At 48.1% G+C, this 20,591-nt stretch overlaps 1 protein-coding gene and 1 pseudogene across 3 annotated transcripts in view; both read right to left on the bottom strand.

The window, feature by feature from the left end:
• Positions 1 to 4,445, bottom strand: part of STXBP1 (syntaxin binding protein 1) — a 75,718-nt gene extending 71,273 nt beyond the window's left edge. The window contains exon 1 of one of the 3 annotated variants that reach the window (XM_078436457.2): positions 4,217 to 4,445. In XM_078436457.2, the coding sequence (XP_078292583.1) occupies positions 4,217 to 4,253 (37 nt within the window). In that variant the 5' untranslated portion in view covers positions 4,254 to 4,445. The remainder of the gene's footprint in view (positions 1 to 4,216) is intronic. The other 2 variants (XM_078436459.2, XM_078436458.2) reach the window with 2 other exon arrangements.
• An 11,158-nt stretch (positions 4,446 to 15,603) lies between these two features.
• Positions 15,604 to 16,434, bottom strand: LOC132662919 (proteasome activator complex subunit 2 pseudogene; annotated as a pseudogene).
• Positions 16,435 to 20,591: the final 4,157 nt, after the last annotated feature.

The following is a 20,591-nucleotide window of genomic DNA, read 5'->3' as shown; positions in this document are numbered from 1 at the left end:
TGAGTACCAAACACTGATTCATTCCTACACTAAGGATAGACATAAGAACAACCGGGTTCGGAGTGCCTGGGGTGGCTCAGTTGATTGAGTGTCAGACTCTTGATCTAGGCTCGGGTCATGAGCTCACAGTTCATGGGATCGAGCCCCAGGCGTGGGGCTCTGTGCTGGTAGCACCGAGGCTGCTTGGGCTTCTCTCTCTCCCCGCCTCTCTCTGCCCCCTTCCCGCCCCCCCCCCCTCACGCACACACTCACTCAAACTAAATAAACTTAAAAACAAAAGAGTAAGACCAGGTTTTATTCTACCCTCCAAGAACTTCTGGTCTAGCTGGGCAAGGCTAACAACAAAGAAGTATAATACTCTGAGTATATCCTGTGTGGGGGAAGTGACAGGGGGGTGACAGGGAAAACTTGGGGTTAGCAGAGAAAGCTCCTCAGCATTGTCTATGTCCATCACAACAATACGAGTGTCCCATATTTTAGTCTCCCATAGTTCTAGCAGGCTGTGAACAAACACTGCTGAATGAACAGCTTAAAGTTGACCTACCTCCTCTACTTCTGTTGTGCCTGTACCTACCGCCGCTCTAAAACTTAACTCAAAAAGATGCGACAAGAATGGGTCGCCTGGATGGCTCAGTCGGTTAAGCTTCCCACTTCGGCTCAGGTCACGATCTCATGGATGTTGAGTTCGAGCCCCGCGTCGGGCTCTGTGCTGACAGCTCGGAGCCTGGAGCCTGCTTCTGATTCTGTGTTTCCCTCTCTCTCTGCCCCTTCCCCACTAGCACTCGGTCTCTCTCTCTCTCTCTCTCAAAAATACACATTAAAAAAAAAATGTGACAAGAAGCCAAAAACTACATTTATCTTGCTGTCCACTGTATATCCTTCACTCATTCATTTATTTATTTTTTAAATTTTTTTTTAACGTTTATTTATTTTTGAGACAGAGAGAGACAGAGCATGAACGGGGGAGGGTCACAGAGAGAGGGAGACACAGAATCTGAAACAGGCTCCAGGCTCTGAGCTGTCAGCACAGAGCCCGACGGGGGGCTCGAACTCACGGACCACGAGATCATGACCTGAGCCGAAGTCGGCCACTCAACCGACCGAGCCACCCAGGCGCCCCATTCACTCATTCATTTAATAAACATTTGCTGATGGCTGATTGTGAGTCAGCCACTGCTCTTGGCATGGAGTACAGTGGTGAACATGTAAGATAAAGACCCTGCTCTCCTGGAAGTCACATTCGAGTGGATGAAACAATCAAAGAAATGCAAAAACCCCCACACAAACAAAACAAAAAACTGAACAAGATCTTTCAATTCATTTTAAATGCTATAAGAAAATAAAATGAGGAAATATGATCATCAACAATATCAGGTGTTAATTTAAATTGGGAAGACCAGGCTGTGTAGGGGACATGTTGGTTTAAAAAAATCTTTATTTTATTTTATTTTTAGAGAAAGAAACACTAAAAACCTCATTCAAAATTGGGAGCCAGAATTAACCTGTGTCATTTACAAAGAATTGCAATTATATTTTTTCCCAAAATTTATACACAGCTCAATTGTGATGGGGCGCCTGGGTGACTCAGTCAGTGAAGTGTCCGACTTCGGCTCAGGTCATGATTTCACAGTTCATGGGTTTGATCCCCACATCAGGCTCTGTGCTGACAGCTTGCTTCAGATTTGGTGTCTCCCTCTCTCTCTTCCCCTCCCTGGTTCACACTCTCTCTCAAAAATAAACACTTTAAAAAATTTTTTTAAAAAGAAAAAAAGAAAAAGAACAGATGCTGTTCACACATTCACCAATTTTATATAAAACTGATTTGATTTTCATAAGCAGTGGCTTTGCTTTACTTCAGTAAAGAAATTTTGGCCATATTGGGGCGCCTGGGTGGCTCAGTTGGTTGAGCGTCTGACTTTGGCTCAGGTCATGATCTCACGGTCTGTGAGTTCAAGCCCTGAGTCGGGTTCTGTGCTGACAGCTTGGAGCCTGGCGCCTACTTCTGATTCTGTGTCTCCCTCTCTCTCTGTCCCTCCCCTGCTCGCTCTCTGTCTTTCTATCAAAATTTAATAAACATTAAAAACAATTTTAAGAAATTTTGGCCATATTGCATTCATGATATTCTTTTTTTTTTTTTTTTTTTTTTTTAGCCTTTATGCTGGCTTCTAAAAAAGGGAACGGCTACTAAGGAGCTACCTGCATGAACAAAGGTCCTGGCAAAAGGATGCAAAAACTTGCTTCTACAACACTTAGGGTTTTTGTCTCAAAGGCACAATATTCAAATCCAACATTTGAAAGAATGTAACATGTAATATAACATTCTGTATTTCAAAACCCTTTAAAATGGCTTCTGGAAGGAAATTGTATGTATAGAGTAACAAAGGTAGTTATTTTTTACAAACGTTGCAAGTAAATGGACATGAGGTTTTAAAAAATTAATTAACACTGATTTTGGCAAGTCATTTAACTGCTATGAGCCTCCATTTCTTTCCCACAGGTAAAATGACATTAGAGGATCCCTCATGGGTCCTTCCAGCCCTAAATGCCTTGATTCTCCTAAGGAAATAGAAGGTATATGATTCAGAAACTTTATGCATGAGGAAGGCAGGTGTTATTGTGGGCACTTTTTAAAAAGTGCTCATTTGGGGTTCAGTTTTTATGACAATTTTCTTCTGATGCTATAGGTGAGGTAAGGATGTAAAACAAGTGAGAATATTTCCTATAGGCCAACAGAAAATATGGGGAAGAAAAACAGTTATGATGTTCAGAAGGAACGCTACACGGCCTTAAATGTTGGACAGGAGAGCCCTATAATAATGGAATCATTGGAAAGGAAACAGTAATTTCCACTTTTATTCTATTTCCTTTTTTATCCTCTCCTGCAGAGAAAAGTCCAGCTTTAATTTTCTAAATCCGAAAGAGGTACCGAAAGTCACGGAAATCCCTACACGTTTTTTATTAAAGACATGGCCAAAATATTGAAGAGGCACACTATCTGCCTACACCAATCATCAATCTTCCTTAGCGCCGAGGACGCCGTTTCCAAATATTATCACCACCAGCCCTCACTCCGCTGCAGCCGACACTCACCAACATCCATTTTTAAAAATCCACTTACGCTGAGCCTTTCATCCAAACCCGTCAACAACCATTTCCCTGCAACCGTGGTTTGGACTGCCCGAAACGTCCAGCCAAGCAAGGGCTGAGTCCTGCCAACAGGGAGACTGCAGACTGCGGTGCTGGGCAGGGCAGGGCCGCTCCTCCCGCCGCACGCCAAAGCTTTCCGCCTCTCCCGAGTGATTTAAGAGGGTTCGGGACCCAGATAAGACCCCGCCCTTGCAGCCACGACCCCGGAACGGGAGGAGGAGAGAGGCGGCCTCAGCCCTGCAGAGCCAAGCCTTTGGAAAAACAGGCAGCTCCTCCCCAGCGGCCAGCGGCGGCCCAGGCTGGGCGAGCGGCGCGTCGGAGCCGGTGCGCGCCCAGCGGCTCCCAGGTGGGTCTCCGCAGCCGGGGACCGCGGCCCGGGCTCCCGGAGGGGGTGGGGGTGGCGGCGCGGGCCGAGATCTCGCCCGTCACGATTCACCCAGCAGAGTGGGAAACAGGGAGGGACTGGAGGCAGAAAACGGAATGGAATCAGGGAGCTCGGGGAATAAAGAAGGAAGGGGAGAAGGGAAGGGGGGGGGGAGGTGATGGGAGTGAAGAACGGGGGTGCAGGGGAGGGTGATGGGTGAGGAAGGGGAGGGTGATGGGCTGCAGGGGATACAGGCGAGGCGAAGGGGAGGGATGGGGTGCTCGGGGTGAAGGGGGAGGAAAAAGGAATGGCGTGAAGGGGGATGGGGTGAAAGAGAAATGGGGGCGAGGAGGGAGCGATGGGGTGAAGGGGGATGCGAGTAAAGAGGGAAGAGAGGAGTGGGGATGAAGAGGAGGGACGGGTGAAAGAGGACGGGGTGAACAGGGGAGGGGTGGGATGCAGGGGGAGGAATGCGGGAAGCGGAGAGCGGGGGAAGCAGGGAAGCGGGCGCGGGCCGCTGGAGGCCAGGAGGGACTTCCCTGCGAGGAGGGCGGCGCCGACATAACGGGACCCTCCCAGCCCGGAGCCCCCGGTCGGGTGGGGCGAGCCGCCGGCGTGGAGGCCAGGCGCCACGGCAGGTACGGCGCCCCGCTCCTGCCGGGCAGCCGCAGCCCTCGCCCGCGGGAGGACCCCGACTCCACTTACTCTCTCCGACCACGGCTTTGAGGCCAATGGGGGCCATCGTGCTGCGCGACTCTTCGGGCACCGAGTCTCCTCAAGCGACGCCCGCGGACACGGCGCCTCCCCAGGTCAGCGCGCTCTGCTGGCCGCAGCCCTCCGCTCCGCAGCCTCGCTCGGGCTCGACTGAAGCGCGGACTCGGCGCGGAGGCGCGACGCGAACCAGAGTGAGGCTGCCGACCTGCCGGCGCGCGCGCGCGCGCGCGCGCGGGGCCGGCCGGGGGCGGGGCCTCGTGCCAGCCGTCCCCGTCACCCGCGCACCTCCGCCAATCGCACTGCGGCCCGGGGGCTCGGCCCCGCCCGCCGAGATGCGGCTGGGCGCGAGGCGGTTCCTGGCTGGCGCGAAAGCCGCGCCCTCCCCCTCACCTCACGCGCCGCGCGCACCCGGCCAGTCGCGCGCTCCCAGGGCGCAGGGTCCTAAAGTCTCCGCCGCCGCCTCCGCACCTGGCCACGGGCTACTGACGAGCTCCGTCGTCCTGAAACCGCGTTATGTCCTGTCTTTCCTCTTTCTGGGAACCCTCCATTTCCCCCCTTGCCCACATTAGGAACTCAGAGCCTCCTAACCACAACATAACTGGAGGTTTATCGACGTTATCTTTCTCCCGGTACCTATATCCACATAGCCACCATTCACTGAGCTCTTGTGTGTCAGGCTCCATGCTGAGCGTCTGACTGCATCATCTCATCAACTCCCCAATAATTAAGCATTGTTTTTAATCTCCATTCTCAGATGGAAACAAAACAAAACCTGAGGCTACGAGAATTGAGCACGAGAGTTGCTCTCAGGCTGTGTAATAGTCACTGACAAATATTTACTGGTCTCCCACCACTACTACATACAAGCTACTATTCTGGGCATTGGAGCTGCAGCCATGTACAATACAGACACCTATCCAAGTCTCTGGGCACTCAAAGGCTAGAAAATTCTTTTTTTTTTTTTTAATAAGACTTCACTTTTTAATATTTATTTTGTGAGAGTGAGAGAGAGAGAGAGAGAGAGAGAGAGACAGCGAGTGGGTGAGGGGCAGAGAGAGAGGGAGACACAGAATCCCAAGCAGGCTCCAGGCTCTGAGCTGTCGGCACAGACCCTGAGATCATGACCTGAGCCGAAGTCGATGCTTAACCAACGGAGCCACCCAGGCGCCCCATAAGACTTCATTTTTAAGTAATGTCCACACCCAATGTGGGGCTCCAACTCACAACCCTGAGATCAAGAGTCGCATGCTCTATGGACTAAGCCAGCCAGGCACCCTGCAAAGACTAGAAATTTCTAAGTGCCAAATCTGATAGGAACATGCTGCAGGACGTCTCAGGTCTCAGCATCTCCTTACAGGAGTCCATGTTACCAAAGTGATCCCAGGTCAGTTTTTGGTGGACTTTCTTTGTTGATGAGGGAGGTTACTTTTCAAATGTGGCACAGGACTCACCTCTGACCTCAAAGAAAAGCAAATGAGTTGAGCCAATTAAAAACCAAAAAGGACAGAAGAGCTAATGTTCATAAAATCAGTGAATACTCATTAAAATTTTGGAACAACTCTGTGAGCTAAGTCCTCTTAATATTATTAAAAATAGGGGGCCCGGGGGGCTCAGTTGGTTAAGTGACTGACTCTTGATTTCGGCTCAGGTCATGATCTCACAGTTGTTGAGTTCAAGCCCTGCATCCGGCTCCTCGCTGCCAGTGTGGAGCCTGCTCAAGATTGTCTCTCTCCCCCTCCCCCCCCCCCAAAAATAAATAAACTTAAAAAAAAAAGGTGATAATATTTACAGGTGAAGATATTGAGATTCAGATAAGTGCTTTGCTAGTAAGTGACAAAGATCCAATTCCAGAATCTCAATTCTGAATCATTATTTTATACTGAGCAACAGCTAAAGAAGCTGAGGCCAAAGGAGGACTTCCCAGAGGTCCCGCACAATGAACAATGGCAGAGCCAGGACAACAGGCCACACTTCTAGGAAGATGTGACCACCTTCTCATTCCCACCCCAATCTACCCCAACAGAACTTTCACATGCCTATCATTTTACAGTCTAGGCTCTGCCTCTTACCCAAGGTATTAATAGTCTCAGGGTGCATTCAGAGGAGGAGATAATTTGTAACTGTGAGGGAGCCTAGGATGCACTTTAATGCTGCATGCACCCCCACCCCCACCCCCACCCCTCAGCCAGCAGAGACTGCCCTCAAGGAGCCAGTATTCTAGCTGAGGAAACAAGACAGGAATCAAGAAGTCAGACACAGCATTGAGTCACTGTCCTAATAAGTGCTGAAGCAGGACAGGGGCTGTGAGAATGAGTGACAGAGCACCTGACTCAGTGGGCCTGGTGTGGTACAGTCAGGGCAGGCCTCCTTACATGAGTAACAGGGAGCAAGAGTGTGCTGGGAGAGTGTCCCAGAAAATGCAAAAACCAAGTGCCAGAGAAGAGTGTGGCTTTTCCAGGATCGGAGAGGGGAACTGTGTGACTGGGAGAGAGTCTGAGGGGCAGGATAGAGAGGAAAACCCCCAGGAGTAGGCCTCACTGCAGGGCTCCAGGACATTTTGGTAGCCTGGAATCTGTGTGGGGACTTCCTCAGAGGTCACAGGCAAAAAAAAAAAAATATATATATATATAGCAGCTTGTTATTTTCTGCAGAAGGAAGGACAAAAAAAGAAATCTTTTCCTGTGGATGTGTACCTGAGATGTTCACTAGGGATGGCAAAAATCAGAACGGATGTTATTCTAAATAGGATGGTTGAAAAAGCAGGTGGGGTGACAGTCTGTGAACTCACTCAGGAACCCAACCCCGGAGTGGTAGATTGGAATCTTCCTGGATGTGGAATCCAAGACCCGGCATGAGACCTCTTTGACATCTCTGAGCCTTGCTTTCCAAGTCTGTGAAACAAAGACAGGAAAACTTCTTGGCCTCAGAGAGGCCAGCAAGATGACCGACACGCTAAGGTAAAATCCCCCTTTGCTCTGTATTCCTTATTTGCATATACATTTGATACATCCTAGGCACCACGCAAAGGGCTCTCATGAATTTTCACTATAGCCCCATGAGGTCAGTGTTCTCATTATTTAATTTTCCTCGTGCATAGGGAGGTCAAGTCACTTGCCCAAGGTCGCATGGCTCTAAGCGCAGACCCGGGACTCGTGCTCTGACTTCCTGATGCCCAGGGAAGAACGTCCAACACCCAGTCGCGGTCCCAGTGTCATGACCTAAGGAGAAGGGTTGGCTGTGTAGACTGTTTGCTGGAAGAGTAGCAACAAACGCAACTTGGATCTCTAGGGAATACGTAAGCAGCCAGCCCAGCCTGAGCGCGGGGCGGGGCTGCGGCCGCAGGAAGCGCTGGGATGGTCCGCTGCCCGGCAGGTGCGCTTGCAGCTGCGCATGCGCGGCCTGCAGGCTCTGCAGAGCCCTGGTGCGGACCAGCCGCTGGGGGTAGGAAGAGTCCTGTGATTTACGCACGGGTCATGTGACGGCAGAGAGCCTGTTTGTGGCTTGGCCACTGCACCAACAGGAGATAAGCAGGTGGGGGGATGGATGCAGAGTGGAGCGCTGGAGGTTTGGGATAAGGACGGGGAACAGCGTGGAGTGACCAAAGGAGGGGAGGGAGGGACAGACGAGCCAGAATAGGCAATGGGGCAGACCAAGTTGAGACGGAAGAAATGGGGTACATTTGCTGCCACGAAACCTGGTTATACTGTGGATCCAGTGGCTTGGGTCCCCCGCATACCCAGGGCCTGTTGGAGAGCCCTGGGTCCAGGTCCAGGCCTCTTCTCCGACGGTCTCCGAGCTTGCACCTACCTCCCTTCTTTTAAGCTGCATCATCAGCTGCATTTTTCCATGTTAACCCCCACCCGTTCTCATGACCACTGGGCATTTAGATTCCCCTACATTCTTTTATTTATTAAAAAAAATTTTTTTTAATGTTTTTATTTTGTTTTTGAGAGAGACAAGGGTGTGAGCAGGGGAGGGGCAGAGAAAGAGGGAGACAACAGAATCTGAAGCAGACTCCAGGTTCTGAGCTGTTGACACAGAGCCTGACAAGGGGCTCGAACTCAAGGATTCTGAGATCATGACCTGAGCTGAAGTCCCATGCTTAACCCATTGAGCCACCCAGGCACCCTGTGGTTTCCGCTACATTCTTTTAGAAGCAGTTTCTAGGGGCACCTGGGTGGCTCAGTCGGTTAAGCATCCGACTTCAGCTCAGGTCATGATCTCACACTCTGCGGTCGAGCCCCGCGTCGGGCTCTGTGCAGACAGCTGGGAGCCTGGAGCCTGTTTCAGATTCTGTGTCTCCCTCTCTCTCTGCCCCTCCCCTGCTCATGCTCTGTCTCTCTCTGTCTCAAAAATAAATAAAAACATTTTTAAAAATGTAAAAAAAAAAAAAAAGCAGTTTCTAAAGAATTAAACAAAATAATATTTACAAGATTTTTTACCTAGGACTGGGAACCTAGTCAGGACCCAGTGCATGTTAGCTATTAATATCCTTTAAAGTGACATAACATGAGGCTGTGTCTTGCCTATTTTGCTGCTGTAGAGTCATTGGCAGAGAATTAAAAAGTAATTGTCTCCATTGCAGCCACCCACTGTCCCAGCACCTACAAAGAGCCGCTGGGCTTGGAGTTCTTGAGTTTGGTAGATCCTTGCCCTCCAAGAGTGAGTTAACAGATTTTTGTATTTGAGGTCAGAAAATAATATCAAAAGGGCTTTGTTTTCTTTCTTTTTTTTTTAACGTTTTATTTATTTTTGAGACAGAGAGAGACAGAGCATGAACGGGGGAGGGTCAGAGAGAGAGGGAGACACAGAATCGGAAGCAGGCTCCAGGCTCTGAGCCATCAGCCCAGAGCCCGACGCGGGGCTCGAACTCACGGACTGCGAGATCGTGACCTGAGCTGAAGTCGGCCGCTTAACCGACTGAGCCACCCAGGCTCCCCAAAAGGGCTTTGTTTTCAAAGTCTAGGCCAGGGTCTCAAATTCAAAGGACTGTAGAGGCCATGCAGAGGTAAGGACACCACAGATAAGACAACTGCAGACCATATACCTTGCCCAGAGGGGAGTCCTTACTCAGCTCCAATCAATAGTTTCCATGCGGGGACCTAGAATCTTGACTGTAGGAATTGTGACATCTCCCAATGGTTAAGTATCACAGTGGACTAAAAAATAATCTTTAGGGGTGCCTAGGGGGCGCGTTGGTTTGGTCATGCAACTCTTGATTTCGGATCAGGTCATGATCTCATGGTTGGTGAGTTCAAGCCCTACATCAGGCTCTGTGCTGATAGCATGGAGCCTGCTTGGGATTTTCTCTGCTCCCCACCCCCCGCTCATGTTTTCTCTCTCTCTCTCTCTCTCTCTCTCTCTCTCTCTCTCAGAATAAAATAAATTAAAAAAAAAAAAAAGATTAGGGGCACCTGGGTGGCTCAGTCGGTTAAGCAGCTGACTTCAGCTCAGGTCATGATCTCATGGTCTGTGAGTTCCAGCCCTGCGTTGGGCTCTGTGCTGACAGCTCAGAGCCTGGAGCCTTGCTTCCGATTCTGTGTCTCCCTCTCTCTCTCTGCCCCTCCTCCCCCGCTTGCCCTCTGTCTCGCCCTTTTTCAAAAATAATAAACATTAAAAAATTTTTAATAAATAAATAAGAAAGAAAGATTATTTTTTTAATAACACCACATTGGCCAAACATCAGAGGGACACATCCGGCCCCCAAGCCACCTGCATCCAAACTCTGAGGGACTAATACCTCTTCCCAAAGGGGAAAGGTTGGATTCTGGCATGCAACAGGTTCCCAGAGAGGCACCGGATTTTACCCTGCTCACATAGAGTCCCATTGGGGGCAGGGCTCTGGACAGGGGCAGCGGTGGTATGAATGCCTGCCATCAACCACCAAAACCTTTCCCACACAGTCTTGACGGTCAAGAAAGAGTCCCTCTGCTCAGCCCGGCTCTGCGGCAGAGATTCGGGCCAGCCACTTTTGAATGAACTGGTGAACCCTTCAGAGGAAGCCTCCATGGACAGCTGATAGGGGCAGTTCAGACTTGCCTGGACTGTGAAAACCGTAGGAACAAGGAAAGGGCTACTCCCAAATGCCAGATACTAGGAGTCCCAGTGACCTCAGCCAGTGGGGGCTTAAAGCTGGTTTTATTCTGATTTAGAAAAATAAAGAAATGTGGCATTTTTTACGTTGTGGATATCAGAGAACGATTTGTATCTTCTACACTTTACGCTTTACGTTAAATTGTCGTAAGATCCCAGAGGAAGGAATTTTCATTCCAACTGGGGAAATAGTTTTGTTTAGGTGTGTTTTGCTTCTGGCCAGTTTGGCCAGAAAGATTCGTGGAAGAAGTAGCATTTGAGCTGAGTCCAGAAGCTGAGGAGAGAAAGATCGAATCCAATCAAAGAAAAGAGCATAGACCCATGGTTCCCAAACTGTGTGCTCAGGCACCCTGGGGTGCCACAGCAAATTAACAGGAGCATTGTAAAATATTTTAAATTCTGGAGAGAAACAATATCATCTATTGGACACTGTGAAAACTAGTAGCTGGAAATAGTTAACAATTTCAGCATTAAACTTTACTACATTCTTTTCTATGACATTGTATCTTTGTAAATGTGGTTTTTCATCAATTGATGCGACAAGAAGCAAATAACTCCTGTAAATCAAGGTGGAACAGGAAATGAGAGTTGATGTCCGATGTCCCATGTGATTGCAAGGTCTGAGAAGATGCACAGATACCATTAGTGAGTAATGGTGGTTACTTAAGAATTATTTATTTTTATTACTTTTTTACATTTGTTTATTCTGAGAGAGAGAATCCCAGGCAGGGGCAGAGCCACATACGGGGCTCACGAATTGTGTGATCATAACCTGAGTAGAAATCAGGAATCAGACACTTAACCATCTGAGCTACCCAGGCGCCCCCTAAGAATTATTTTAAAATAGGGGCGCCTGGGTGGCTCAGTCGGTTAAGCGTCCGACTTCAGCTCAGGTCATGATCTCGGCGTCTGTGAGTTCAAGCCCCGCGTCCAGCTCTGTGCTGACAGCTCAGAGTCTGGAGCCCGCTTCGGATTCTGTTTCCCGATCTCTCTGCCCTCCCCCACTCATGCTCTGTCTCTCAAAAATAAATAAACATTAAAAAATAATAAAAAATAAGGATTATCTTTTCTTTCTCTCCCTCTCTTCTGCACCTCCCCTGCCTCTAAAAAAGGGGGGTAGGGACTGAGCAAAAGGAGCAGACACCGAAGGAGGCAGAAGGGAAAAGCCCAGGGAAGTATGGGTGAGCCAGGAGTGCACAAAGCCAGGAGACCCAACACCACATCATGCTGCAAAGCTCCAGTAAAAATGAAAAACTTCCAGGGCACCTGGGTGGCTCAATTGGTTAAATATACAACTCTTGGTTTGGGTTCAGGTTATGATCTCACGGTCCGTGGGATCAAGCCCCGTGTCAGGCTCTGAGATGACAGCACAGAGCCTGCTTGAGATTCTCTCTCTCCCTTTCTCTCTGCCTCTCTCCTGTTCATGAACAGTCACATGTGCACATACACTCAAGCGCTCACTCTCTGTCTCTCACCCTCTCAAAATAAATAAACTTAAAAAAAAAAAAAAAAGGAAGGGTGCCTGGGTGGCTCATTCTGTTAAGTATCCGACTTGGGCTCAGGTCATGATCTCACAGTTCCTGGGTTCAAGCCACGCATTGGGCTCTGCGCTGACAGCTCAGAGCCTGGAGCCTGCTTCCAATTCTGTGTCTCCCTCTCTCTGCCTCTCCCCTGCTTGTGCTGTCTGTCTGTCTGTCTCTCTCTCAAAAATAAAAAATAATAATAATATTAGAAAAAGGAAAACTGTAGTGGTTGTGGCAGTTGAAAACTCACTGGTGACCTGGGATGTTTGTCACTGTGCAGAAAGGTGAGGACTAATTCCAAGCCTGCAAAAAGGTATGGACTTATTCTTCTGGAAGAAAGATGAAAAAAAAAAAAAAAAAAAAAGAACAGCTAGAACCACAGATCAGGATCAAAGGCACTTTTTTGAATAGAGGAGAGCCTCTCTTTAAAAAAATTTTTTTTTAAGTTTATTTATTTATTTTGAGAGATAGAGAGAGCTTGCAGGGTAGGGACAGAGAGAGGGGAGAGAGACAACGCCAAGCAGGCTTCAGCCTGACTCGGGGCTCAGACTCACAAACCATGAGATCATGACCTGAGCCGAAATCGCGTCGGATGCTTAACCGACTAAGCCATCCAGGCGCCCAGAACCTCTCTTTTTTTAAACAAAACATTTTAAAAACACAGAAAAGTAATAAAGCAAATTCCCATGTGCCCCTTCCCCAAGAATAAAGAACAGTTAATTTTTTGTTTCAGAATTTTGTTTGTTTATAGAAAAATAAATCCGGTTATATAATGTGGAATCCTTTTCCTCCTGAAACCCCGCTAAAGAAATAGCAGGGGAATTATAAGAAGTTAAAATCCACAAGGACACAAAGAACGGAAAAAGGAGGGAATGGGAGATGAGCGACAAAAGTCTGGAAGATGAACAGCACGTAATTCATGACTGCGGAGAAAAGAGGAAGTGGAAACACGAATCTTCAAAAAGAGACCAGCGGGGGCGCCTGGGTGGCGCAGTCGGTTAAGCCTCCGACTTCAGCCAGGTCACGATCTCGCGGTCCGTGAGTTCGAGCCCCGCGTCGGGCTCTGGGCTGATGGCTCAGAGCCTGGAGCCTGTTTCCGATTCTGTGTCTCCCTCTCTCTCTGCCCCTCCCCCTTTCATGCTCTGTCTCTCTCTGTCCCAAAAATAAATAAAAAACATTGAAAAAAAAAATTAAAAAAAAAAAAAAAAAGAGACCAGCGGACTCAACCACAGGACCTTGGAACGGCTCAGGATTCATTGGTACCACGTCCTTCCAAAGGTAGGAGTGAGGGACGGGGCTGAAAATGAGGACTGGTAAAGAAAAGGAGCAGTCCTGCCACCAGGGCCCCTCCCTCACCCTGCATAGCCAGGTGGCTACCCCTCCCCCAGCAAAATAGTGTTGACGAGGGGGGTGGAGGGAGGAGGGGGAGGAGGGGGAACAGGAGGGGGAATAAGAGGATGAGGACAACAACTAGCTTATGTGGGACATACTATAGGTCAATCACTATTCCAAGCTCTTCACATTTATCAATTCATTGAACGCTAATGGTCACCTGTGAGTTATTTACTATTATTATCCCCATTTTACAGATGAGGAAACCAAGCCGTTCGTCTGAGCTCTCACAGCCAACAAGAGAAAGGATCCAAACCATGCCATGTGGTGAGGAGGGACCGTAGAGTACAGTACTCTGTGGTTTGGACTTCATTTCTCTCTCCACGAGACCCATGGAAGGTTTTCAAATATGGGAGAGACCTTTATTTATTTATCCATTTAACAGTTAAGAAATATGCATCAGGTGCCTGTGGTGTGCTGGGCACTCTGCCAGGCGCTGAGCACTCCGGGGTGACAAAATGCAAGGCCGAGTACTCTGCCAGGGCAGGAACGGGGAGCCAGGGAGGCCTGCAGAGGGGCACCCAGTCCAGCCAGGGATTTGGAAAGGACTCCTGGGAAAGGCAAAGTTGAGACTTCAAGGCTGAGCTGGAGTTCACGTGGGAAAGTGGGGGCGCCCAGTGACCCACCTGTGGCCGTGTTGGCCCGGCCCACTTAGCAGCTGAGAGCAGGCTGGGTCGGAGTTGAAGGCACCAAGGGAGACTAGGGCAATAGTTCAGGTCAGAGCCATGGAGTCTCTGGGACTCTCCTGGGGACGGACACGGGAGGGGCTGAGCATAACTGAGATGAATAAAAACAGCCCCTGCCACTTCTCGGGCACCCTTGGTTGCCAAATGCTTCAAGCACAATATCTCATTTAATCTCCCTCAAAATTCTATCAGGTAGGTATGATGATTTACGTGCATTTCACGGATGCAGACACTGAGACATAGCACAGCCTGAGGCACATAGCAAAGGCTTGGCTGAACCAGGATTTGAACCAGGCGTGACTGAGCCTGAAGCCTGAACTCTTAACCACATAGTTCAGAACTTCTTTGAACCAGACACAGAAGGATACACTACGAGTCCATGCATATAAAGCTTCAAGAACAGTCTAATCTATGATGGTAGAGCTCAGGTTAATGACTTTCTCATGGGGATGGAAGGCAAGGCTACTCCCTGGGAAGAGAGATGAGGGGACTCCAGAGGCTCTGTCTTTTTTTTTTTTTTTAATTTTTTTTAATGTTTTTATTTATTTTTCAGACAGAGAGAGACAGAGCATGAGCAGGGGAGGGGCAGAGAGAGAGGGAGACACAGAATCCGAAGCAGGCATCAGGCTCTGAGCTGTCTGCACAGAGCCCGATGCGGGGCTCGAACTCACGGACTGTGAGATCATGACCTGAGCTGAAGTCGGATGCCCAACCAACTGAACCACCCAGGCGCCCCTTTTTTTTAATTTTTAATTTTAAGTAAACTCCGTTCCACATGTGCGGCTTGAACTCACAACCCCAAGATCAAGAGTCACACGTTCCCCTGACTGAGCCAGCCAGGTGCCCTAATGCTCTGTGTCTTGATCTGGGTGGTGACAACTTGGGTGCATTTTTATGGAAAAGTTCACCAGGCTGTACACTGAATCATGTACTTGCTGGATGTATGCTATACTTCAATTTTTGACAAGGGACATCCTGGAAGAAGTGCCAGTTGAAGTGAAACTGAATCATTTTGGGTGATTATTATAATCATAAACCAAATGCTTACGCCATATCAGGCGTAAATGCATCAAGCATTTATTAAGTGCTTGTGACGTGTTAGGCACTGTGCCAAGGGCTCCACGTGTTACTCTTTTATTTTATTTTGACAGTGGTTCTGAGGAGGCAAATATTATCCTGCCCCTTTTACAGATGAGAAAACTGAGGTCTCAAGAATGAAGTGACTTGCCTGGCTCGCGCAGGAAGTGGCTTAGCCAGAATTCCGGCCCAGGTTTGTCTGACCTCCAAGTCCGTGCTCTTGACATCACCTGCTCCCACCTCCCCCTCTGGGAGTGGTGGGCCTTGGTTTACAAAGGATGAGAGAGAAGAAACCAGAGAAGGCGCTGAGCAGAGGTAGAGGCCCCTTCCCAAGCTCCATGCCTAATTTTGTTTTTGTAATTGTGTTTTCTTTACCTTTTTTTTTTTTTTTAATTTATTTATTTTGAGAGAGAGAGAGAGACAGAGAGGACAGCGAGCAGGGGAAGGACAGAGAGAGAGGGACACAGAGAGTCCCAAGCAGGCTCTGCACTGTTAGTGTGGAGCCTGACATGGGGCTCGAACCCACAAATCTTGAGATCATAACCTGAGCCATCCAGGTGCCCCGATGTTTTCTCTTTCTTCCTTTTTTTTTTTTTTTTTTTTTTTCCACATAAAGCATAGATCATTTATTTCCCTTCTGGCCCTGGGCTCAGTACACAGATGGCTTCTCTTCACCCTTTGGGTTGATAATTTTCTCTAGGTTGGTGCAGATGATATGACAAAGCTCAGCGTAGAAGGCCCTCAGGTCCAGCACCATGGCCCTGAGCTCCCCACAGGCTGCCTCATCTCGCTCATGTACCAGGGCCCGGTAATCCATTACACGAGTCTCCTTAGAGGCCTTGGCCACAGCATCCCCGCGTTCTGAGAAGTACTTGGAAATGGTTGTTTGGAAGGCTTCCGCTTTGGTCTTGACTGCATTCACCCTCTCCAGCACCTTCTCCTGGATTGCCACCCCAAAGTCATTTCCATCCTCTCAATCTTGGGGATCAGGTGCGGGATCCATGTGATCACCAGAATGCATTTTTCTTGGAGAGTCCACACTTCTGGCTTAACCAGGGCAAGTAGGGCGAGAACCTTCTCATTTCCAGGGAGAAAGCCACACTTAGGGACTTCTTTCTTCTCCTGCTTATCTGTTTCCATCTCATCCTCCTTGGTTGGGGGGTCTGGGATGGGGATGTCTAGTGGGGCCCGGAGAGAGGTCAGGTCAGCCACATTGAGAAGGTCCTCTTGCAAGAGTTGATTCAGGTATATGATTTTCTGTGGCAACAATCTGTAGAGGAATTCTTCTGCCTCCTGAAAAAGATTTTGCCTGAAGATATCCACCTGTTTGCGGGCTTCCCCGCTCAGGCGCACCCCACAAGGCTTGGCCATGCTGCTCCAGTTGCAAGATCTCCGGTCTCCCCCTTTCTTCTTTTTTTTAACGTTCATTTATTTTTGAGAGAGAGAGAATGTGAGCAGCGGAGGAGCAGAGAGAGAGAGAGAGAGGGAGTCAGAGAACCCAAAGCAGGCTCCGTGCTGTCAGCACAAAGCCCGACGTGGGGCTCGAACCCATGAACCGTGAGATCATAACCTGAGCCGAAGTTGGCCACTCAACCTACTGAGCCACCCAGGCACCCCAAATGTTTTATTTTTTAAAGGGAGCCCCCCATACTTGTTGAAGCGTCAAGGTTCTACCTGCAAAACTTGGGTCTGCCCAGCTCTGAGTGTGGCTGGGAGGATGGCTGCTCCATCATTAGAATCTAGAGTGTGATTTAGCAATAACTTAACTCCCACTCTAGCTCATGACGGGGTGCCCTGGGATCCTCATCACATGCCACCCCCCTCACCAGTGTCCTGTCAAGCAGACCCTGAAAATCTCTCAGTAGCCTAAAAAAAGCAGGATTGCCCGCCCCTCCCAACTCCCAATTAAACACAGGCTGTCTTTCTGGCCCCTCCAGCTTCCTGTCTCCTCTCCACACCCCTCCTCCCTCTCCCTCCTCTCTTTGTCTGCTGTCTTCCCACCTCCGCTTTCCCCCACTCACCCCTCTCCCTGACAGCAGCCGACTTCTGCCTTACTCCAGGGAGAGTCAGGACCCGGAGTCCTCCCCACCCAGGTTCAGACCCAGCACGACTCTCACCTCTGGGGTCTCAGGAGTCCAGCACTCACAGTCTGGTCCTGCCCCGTTGGGTGACTCTAGCCAGTCACTTTTTCCCTCTGGACATCAGTTTCCCCACTTTCCATTTATGAATAGCCTGGGCCCTGGCTCCTTGTCTTGAGTCATACTGGGTGTCTCCAGCTCTCTCCCCGGAGTCAGGAAGCAGGTAGACAAGGGAGTCCATCTTGGGGAGCTGCCTCCCTTCTTCACCAGCTGCCCACCCTGGTGGTATCTCAGGTGCCTGTCATTGGGCAAGCAGGGGAGGCAGCCTTTGATTCCTGGGTCTGATTGTCCACAAGCTCAGGGCTCATTGCTGAGACCCTCGGGGCATCCCTGTGTGGGGTCTTCTTGACCCTCAACTCCTTCTTTCTCTTCCTTCCAGGCTGTGACCCTTTCCCTAGCTGTTGATACGCACCCCCCCCCCCACCCCAACCTTAAACACATCACATCCATGCCTTGTATCCAAGAGGAGCTGTTTGAGCAGATGTTTAATATACAAAATAAAAATAGCAGTTATTTTGTTGAATGGATTCCCAATAATCTAAGCCATCTGTTTCCAACATCCCACCCTGGGTCCAAAAAATGTCTGCCGCCTTCCATGACAAAAGCACGACCACCCAAAAGCTGTTTGAGCATATTTGTAAGTAGTTTTCTGCCAGGATTCACTGGAAGTATAAAAATAGCCCCACATACCCCCAACCTTTCTGCTGATGGCATCTCATGGAGGAGACAGCTTTGCCTTCTGGATTATGGGTTATGGCCTCTTTTTTTTTCCCCCCTTGGTGTTTTCTTTGATTGCTTAAACAAACAAACAAACAAACCTCTTTTACTCTGAAGATGAGTCTCTTGCCATTTGCACTTTTTCTATGAGACCCATATTTCACTGCCCCCCCTCCTACTGCTGACCCAACTTCTTTTTTTTTTAATGTAATTTATTGTCAAATTGGCTTACATACAACATCCAGTGCTCATCCCAACAAGTGCCCTCCTCAGTGCCCATCACCCATTTTCCCCTCTCCCCCACGGCCATCCACCCTCAGTTTGTTCTCTGTATTTAAGAGTCTCTTGTGGTTTGCCTCCCTCCCTCTCTGTTTGTAACTATTTTTCCCCCTTCCCCTCCCCCATGGTCTTCTGTGAAGTTTCTCAAGATCCACATATGAGTGAAAACATGATATCTGTCCTTCTCTGACTAATTTATTTCATTCAACATAATACCTTCCAGTTCCTTCCACATTGCTGCAAATGGCATGATCTCATTCTTTCTCATTGCCACGTAGTATTCCATTGTATATATAACCCACATCTTTTTTATCCATTCATCAGTTGATGGACATGGAGGCTCTTTCCATAATTTGCCTGTTGTTGAAAGCACTGTTATAAGCATTGGGGTACATGTGCCCCTGTGCATCAGCACTCCTGTATCCCTTGGCTAAATTCCTAGTAGTGCTATTGCTGTGACCCAACTTCTGAACCTCATCATGCTGAGAGAGTGCCTGTCTCCAAACCCTCTCCTACTTCTGTGCCCATCACCGTTCCTAATTCCTGCAGCTCACCCTCCGACTGCAGCAGAGAAATCCTGCAATGCTATAATTGGACAATGGTGGGGTTGGGTTTTGTGTCTTTTTGTCTTCATTTTTCAGTACACAAGTAATCCAGCACACCTTTGTTGTTAAAATATCTCAAGAAGGAAAAGAATTCTCCCTACTAAAACCCCATGGGAAAGAGCCTAAATGTCCATCAACTGATGAATGGATAAAGAAATTGTGGTTTATATACACAATGGAGTACTACATGGCAATGAGAAAGAACGAAATATGGCCCTTTGTAGCAACGTGGATGGAACTGGAGAGTGTGATGCTAAGTGAAATAAGCCATACAGAGAAAGACAGATACCATATGTTTTCACTCTTATGTGGATCCTGAGAAACTTAACAGAAACCCATGGAGGAGGGGAAGGAAAAAAAAAAAGAGGTTAGAGTGGGAGAGAGCCAAAGCATAAGAGACTCTTAAAAACTGAGAACAAACTGAGGGTTGATGGGGGGTGGGAGGGAGGGGAGGGTGGGTGATGGGTATTGAGGAGGGCACCTTTTGGGATGAGTACTGGGTGTTGTATGGAAACCAATTTGACAATAAATTTCATATATTGAAAAAATAAATAAATAAAACCCCATGGGACACTGTTAAGGTTGTACTCAGGTGAAAAATAGTCTTAAATGCTTTTATTTATAAAACACTGGAAATCAGCGAATTAAAGATTCAACCTAAGAAATTAGAAAAACCAGTAAAAAGGAGAGGGAAAAATAAGATGAAAGCTGACATTAATGAAATGGGGGGGGGGAATACTAAAAGAATAAATAAAAGTTGTTTGAAAAGAAAAAAAATGGTTTGAAAAGACAAATAAAATGATATATATCTATATTATTTTTTTTTGAGAGAGAGAGAGAGAATGTGCACAAGTCTGAGAGAGGGGCAGAGGGAGAGAGATAAAGAAAATCTCAAGTAGGCTCCACACTCAGCATGGAGCCCAATGCTGGGCTTGATCCCACAACCCTAGGATCATGCATGACCAGAGCCGAAATCGAGACTCTGACACTCAACTGACTGAGCTACCCAGGAGCACCAAAATGAGAACAATCTTAACTAAGGGTAAGTCCAAAGAAAGAAAGCAAAGAGATACAGCAAAAATATACATTAGGAATGAGGAAGGCAATAGAAACACAGATGTGGATGTTATTGTTTTTAAATATGGTAATATGCTGGAATAACAAAACGAAATAGATGATTTTTTTTGCAAAATATAAACTATCAAAATTGACCTAAGAAGTTGAAAATTTTAACAGACTAAGAATCATGGAAGAGATTAGAAAGATAACTAAAGAGATTGCATTCTAAAACACTCTGGGTCAATGGTAAGACAAACTGGGGCTCAGTCAGTAGAGCGTATGACTGTTGATCTCTGGGTTGTGAGTTTGAGTCCCACATTGGGTGTAGAGATTACTTAAAAATAAAATCTTAAAAAAATAATAATGATAGGGGTGCCTGAGTGGCTCAGTTGGTTTGACTCTTGGTTTCGGTTCAGCTCATGATCTCATGGTTTGTGAGATCGAGCTGTGTTTGGGCTCTGCACTGACAGTGCAAAGCCTGCTTTGCTTGGGATTCTCTCTCTCTCTGCCCCTCTTCTGCTCTCTCTGCGCACGCCCTGTGCTCTCTCTCTCTCTCTCTCTCAAAAGAAATAAACTTTAAAATATATAATAAGAATAAGAAGAATAATAATAAGACAAACTAATATTAAATGCATCCCCGGGCACCTAGCTCAGTTGGTTAAGTATCTGACTCTTGGTTTCAGCTTAGGTCACGATCTAACGGTTCATGGGTTCGAGCCCCAAGTCGGGCTCCCTGATGACAATGCAGAGCCTGCTTGGGATTCTCTCTCTCTCTCTAAATAAATAAATAAATAAAC

The sequence above is a fragment of the Panthera onca genome, chromosome D4 (genome assembly GCF_046562875.1).
Source record: "Panthera onca isolate mPanOnc1 chromosome D4, mPanOnc1 haplotype 2, whole genome shotgun sequence".
Classification (NCBI taxonomy): domain Eukaryota; kingdom Metazoa; phylum Chordata; class Mammalia; order Carnivora; family Felidae; genus Panthera; species Panthera onca.
This window is presented reverse-complemented; position numbering and strand designations above follow the sequence as displayed.